The following is a 6000-nucleotide window of genomic DNA, read 5'->3' as shown; positions in this document are numbered from 1 at the left end:
ATGTCATCAATCGTCTGTGACATTGGTTGTGGCAGAGGCGCTCCCCTTTCCTTCATGGCACGTGATTTCCCGAAGAGTCAATTCCATGGCATTGATGTGTCGGAGAACTGTATCGAAACAGCCAAATGTAGAAGAGAATCTATGCAGCTGAAGAATGTAACCTTTCACCTCGGTGACGCATTAGAGTCGGTCGAACAACAAGACTGGCGATCCAAATTTGATATTGTCTACTGCAGAGATTTGGTCCACGACTTACAAAGACCCGATCTGTTCTTGAAAGGAGTGAAAAATATTCTCAAGGACGAAGGGTACTTCGTAATGGTCGAAATCACTGCACATGGCAAACCTGCAAAAAATGTGGACATCCCATCGGCACGTCACATGTACGGGGCTAGTCTGTTCCGCTGTTTGCCAATGTCCCTGGCGGGTAATGGTGAAAGTATGGCACTGGGAGCGATGTGGGGGAATGAACGTGCACTGGAAATGCTTGCAGAAGCAGGTTTAAAATGCTTCCGCAGTGAAGAAGTCGATACTTTGAACACAGCTTATTATTGCACAAAGAATTAAAACTAAGAAAACTCTGATTTGTAATATCACCCCCTACTTAAAGCCCCAGTGCTGCTAACTTTAGATGATAATTTTACCATTTTTATTTTGAATGTGAACCTAATTCCTTGTTCTTCTCCCCAAAGAATGTTGATATACACAGTATCCAGCTTGTCAACTCAGCCCCTATGGTTGTAAAGTGCATTGTTATTGTTGAAAACCGACTTATTGTCCGGACTAAAATTCAAATGTAAACAATATTCATGCATTTCACACATATGGACGCTAAATTGACAAGCTAAATAGTGGGTGTTTCAACATTCTTTGGGGAGTAGAATAAGAAGTTGCAATTGATTTTAGAATAAAAATAATGAAAAAAACCATCGAAAGTTAGCAGCACTGGGGCTTTAATGATTCCCTGGATTTGTTATTCCCAGGTTGTTTTAATTCATTTCACATTATTTTCTAGCATTTTTAACTCTTTCAGCTGTCAATGACAATTACTACTTAAAGATCCATTAGCTGTAACTTTGGTCATTTTAAAATTTTGTTTGTTCAGTGTATCATCTGCAGTTTCTGCTTTGAATCCCTTAACCATGGAGAAATTCCTAATATTTGGCTCATAAATATACCCTATATGAGTATAATCTGCATTGTTATTGTTTAAATTTTGTATTCAGGTCCGGACTAGAATACATTTATCAATAATAACAATGGTCATTTCACAGACACAGGCTGTGTTGGCAAGCAGGACACCGGGCATTGGTCATGATGATCGGATTATAGTAAAATTCTGTAGTTGATACATTGAAACACAGTCCCTCCACCAAAGTTGAAAATAGTCAAAGGTACATCTAATGTACCTTTTATTAAATACGAGGGAAATACATTACGGTGACATTACCTTTAAATGTTTTCGGATAAACATCCCAAGCCTATGAGTTGTCGATTGCTCTATTTTCGCAGTTTTCGTAAGATGCAGATTGTAAGATGATGTAGAATGAGCAGATATTTGGACTCTAAAACTTTTATAGTTTTTTTTCCGATCTACCACTGGTGGGGTTCATTTTAAAGCTCATGGTGTAAGAAAACTTTTCATCGCCTTTTTTTCGGGAAACGACAATTTCATTTTTCTCCGTACGGTTAACGAGGGGAAGGCGGCCATTTTGAATTTCAAACATCGGTAAATATTCGGAAATTTTTCTCTATTACAAAAATTTGCACGGTGAACCCCGATTTGTATTTTTGATTTTAAAAGAGAAAGGTTGAAATATTCCTTGAGGAAATTTTGCGCAAAAGTTTAAGTCTTTCACTTTCGAGGCGCATACTCCCTGAACTTTTCTATACCCCGAGTTCCTTTCTCTGCTGTGCATTGGCCAGACTGTAAGATAGATTTCTTATTCATATTTATACATATCAAAGGTTCTCTTTCCAGACGTTTCTGTACCAAAATATATCGATATCAGCTATGTACACATACAAAAGTGTTTTTCAACAATCAGAGACTTGAAGAGCATGTATACATATGTATCTCGTGCTTGCGACTACATGGTTGGTGTAATGTATGTTTTTCGTAAAGTGTAGACTTTGATTTGTTGTTATCCACAACTAATTCAATAGCTTACACCGAATACATTACTTCTATAGTTGACAAAGGCGGCCAGGGTGACTCTATTTATTTAGATTTTTCGAAAGCCTTCGGATTCAGTAAACCATGTACTTTTACTCAACAAAATTAAGTCTCATGGCATTGGGGGATTTGTCAAGCTGGCTTTCATCATACCTACATAATAGATTACAAAGAGTTTTTATTGATGGGGAATTGTCAACTTTGGACATGTCACTTCTGGTGTACCTCAAGGGTCCATTTTAGGCCCTCTGTTATTTACACTCTATGTAAACGATATGTCAGAGTGTCTCAACCATTCAACACTATCACTATATGCTGATGACTCAAAAGTTTTCATGCATGTGAAAGATAAATCATAATTGTGTTTATTTGCAACGTGACATCACCCGTGTTGTTAAGTGGACAGACAATTGGAAATTAACACTTTATTATGCGAAATGCTCTGTGATATTTTTACAACGAAACGGACTGCCATCACCTTTCCATATAGATTCAACAATTAAGCGCACAGCCATAACACATTGTGCGAAGGATCTCGGTGTCTTCTTGGGCATACATATCAATCATATTGTAACCAAGGCATTCAAAATGCTTGGATTTGTTAAACGAGCATGTAAACATTTTAATAGTACCAATGTGTTGATAACTTTTACGTCTCTCTCATAAGCCATCTTGAAAATTGTTCTTAAGTTTGGTCTCCTCTCCAAAGGTACTTGATTGTGAAACCGGAGAGAGCCCAGAAAATTTTTTATAAAACATCCTTACCACTAATCCTTATAACCATATTCTAATGAAATGTATAACAGCCTTTGTAAAAAAATTCAGCTGCCCACATTGGAGTGCAGACGGGCATTTTTTAAATACTACATTCCTGTACTGTACAAAATATTATTGCAAAATTTTATTACAGCATATCTGATGTACTTACACAGATTAATTTTTATATACCCGATAGCTCTGCGTCGTACACATCCTTTTAGACCTGCTTCATCGTACGAATATTTTAAAAGTTTATCACAGAGCCAAAATTTTTAATACTATTTAATGAAAAAATGTAGACATTTTTAGTGATTTTACTACTTTTAGACACAATTTACATAAGCTATTGATTGATTTATACACGGTGTAATCTATCTTAGTTTATATTTTGTTTTCGTTGTCCATTTTCGTCGTGTTAGATTTTCTTGTTTTCTTTGTCATTTTTACTTTTTCTCTTTTCTTTATGAAATGAACCTGTAATTGGAGCAACCTGTTGGTTCATGAACAAATAAATAAATAAATAAATAAATAAATAAATAAATGAATGAATGAATGAATGAATAAAATAATGAATTGTACGACTGTATACAAAATGCTCAAAACGTATCGATCTAACTACCAAAGCTATTTTGAATTCGAAGCTTTTTTGAGAGTAGTGTGTTTCGCGCCTCGAAATGGAAAGACAACTAAACGATGAACTGTCTCCTTTCCATTCCAACTTTTCCCCCAACACATAAACTGAACAGGTTGAAGCAGTTACACCTACTGTTCTCTATGTTTATCTCGTCAATATATTTATCGCACACTTTTGGCACCTTTTCCCAGATTCTTGAACCTAATTGGTCAAAATTGGCTGTTCTAGCCATCTTGGTCCCCCCCTTTAAAATGGTTGGGTAAGTGACTTGGAAAAGCAACATTGCAATTAAAAGTCTTATTGGCAGTTTAGCGAAATATGGGAAAGCATGAAACATTGAAAGTAAAATAAGGGAACGCAGCTGCACACATCGGCTATTAAATTATGTTGGGAGTCGTGTGGTTTAATGTTTCGTGGTATGGTCTGCATATTCATGCTGTGCACTGTGTTATGTGTCGGCTTTTTTGTGTTAGAAATTAGCCATGGCGAAATGAAGCCGGTTATTTCTGAGAAACTGTGATCCTTTTGACGCTTTCGTTTTGCAACCCTGAGTATATCCTTTATCAGTCGCTTGAATTGATTGGTTGTGTTTGGTTCTTGTTTGGTTGCTTTGCTCTATATGTTTTGACATAGAGAAAGATAGATAGAGTGGCAACGGGTATTGTTTAAGGCGTGAAGCGGTTACGTAACCCATCCATGTTCGCCTCGCCTCAGGTTGCTCTCGCCTCTCTTTTCCGAAGAGTGCCGACCATGAATCCTTCGGTAATTTTCGGATTTTCGCCAATTGTTAAGCGAAAGTATGTTCGGCAAAGTTTGTGTTGTTGTTGTCGTGTGGTGCTGAGCAGAATTGACGTGCTGGCGAAAACGGGAGTGTTTTGAGCTTCAGGAAAATGAGTTTTACTGTTTTAAAAATTCCTCTCATACTTTTATGAATATATAATGAGTGTATTTGAACCAAATTTGAAAGTCTTTTATCGATACTGTCTGGTTTTACTCAATGGTTTACGTTCAGTCATACCGTCTTTTACACGTGCGTCAAGGAAGGACATGTTTATGAAACTGCTGGCGTGTTATGTTTTGATTTGCGTGAAGCAGTGTTTCTGGCCTGAGAGCTCACAAAGTAACTATGGTTGCTACGCGACTGGCAGCACGATGCCATCTCGTCGTATTTTTCGCATAATCTCGTGTAATTATCAACCACAACCAAAGCCTCCAAAAGTTTAACACCTTTGAAGCTCATTTTAATATGAAAAGCCAATAGTCTACCGAGACGACCATGGAACAAAAGGCATGCAAGTGTTGCCACTCTGTCTATATGTTTCTCTGTGTGTTTTGATTTGTTGAAGACGCTGTTACCACGTCGTTGCTGTTCGTTTGTTTGTTTAGTCTTGCCTTAACTAATGTGTCTTTTATGTTTTTGTTTCTTTTGTATGCGATTACTTTTTGTTTCTGGAAGATTAGTTTCAGTATTTCATGGAATATCTTGGGCGGGATATCTTGGTATGAGCTCCTCACCCACGTAGTTTTATTGGGTGATTGAGTGAGTGAGAATATATTTTCTTCAAGGAGATTCTCGCTCTAGGGTCTATGCTGTGAAGAAAAACGTTTACGTAAGAAAGTTCAGGTTGGGCGCCTCCTCTTGGTCTTTTCCAGAAACCATGAACTACAGTCAACGTACCTCATGCACCATAGGTACCATGCTGTGTGGACCTCTGAGTACATGTTCTGTTCACTACGTTATCCAGGAACCCCCCCCCCCTCCCGCACCACCATAGTCGACGAACACGAATCACCGTACACAGACTCAGGTGGCTGCAAATTTTACCCGGACCAAAGACTACATGTCAATAAAAGAAGAACCTCTGTTGCTACTCTGGCATCTGCACGCATGCTTGTCCACTCTGTGAGGTAGGGCTATAATACGGCTACGGCGTAGTCATAGTTACGCACTCTTGACTCATACCGGCCGCAGCGCTTACCATTGTGCATTGGTTGATACCACAGTCACTTGTGATCTATTCAGCTCTAGGACTGTGCTCCCCATAGACGTGTGTACATATGCCTGAGAAATAGAGATGTACACACGTCTATGGGGCGCGTAGTCCTAGAGCTGAATAGATCACAAGTGACTGTGGTTGATACCGTGACAGAAAATTGCTGTAAGTAAATAATAATGGTAACCTCCGTGGTTTTATTTTACGGCCACGCGTACGTTAGTCCATGGAGTTCTCTTCTACCTCCATGGCTAGTCGCTCGCTACGATCATGGAGCAGGGAGCGGAGCTAGTACCTCCATGCTTTACAGCAAGCATTGTGGAATACCTTGGTCATTACATGCTGACACTGTGTTTTGAATGTCGTTACAAACGGCTATGCTAGGTCTGCATAGTTTCCTTGTTTGATGAACATTAGTGTCGTATTTGAAGGGAATT

The 6000-nt window shown here is 38.6% G+C and overlaps 1 protein-coding gene across 1 annotated transcript; it reads left to right on the top strand.

Moving 5' to 3' along the window:
- On the top strand, positions 1-567 carry LOC139143862 (S-adenosylmethionine-dependent methyltransferase Rv2258c-like). Its single transcript, XM_070714448.1, has one exon. It carries the CDS (start codon positions 1-3, stop codon positions 565-567), a length of 567 nt encoding a protein of 188 aa, XP_070570549.1.
- Positions 568-6000: the final 5433 nt, after the last annotated feature.

The sequence above is a fragment of the Ptychodera flava genome, chromosome 1, assembly GCF_041260155.1.
Source record: "Ptychodera flava strain L36383 chromosome 1, AS_Pfla_20210202, whole genome shotgun sequence".
NCBI classification, from domain to species: domain Eukaryota; kingdom Metazoa; phylum Hemichordata; class Enteropneusta; family Ptychoderidae; genus Ptychodera; species Ptychodera flava.
This window is presented reverse-complemented; position numbering and strand designations above follow the sequence as displayed.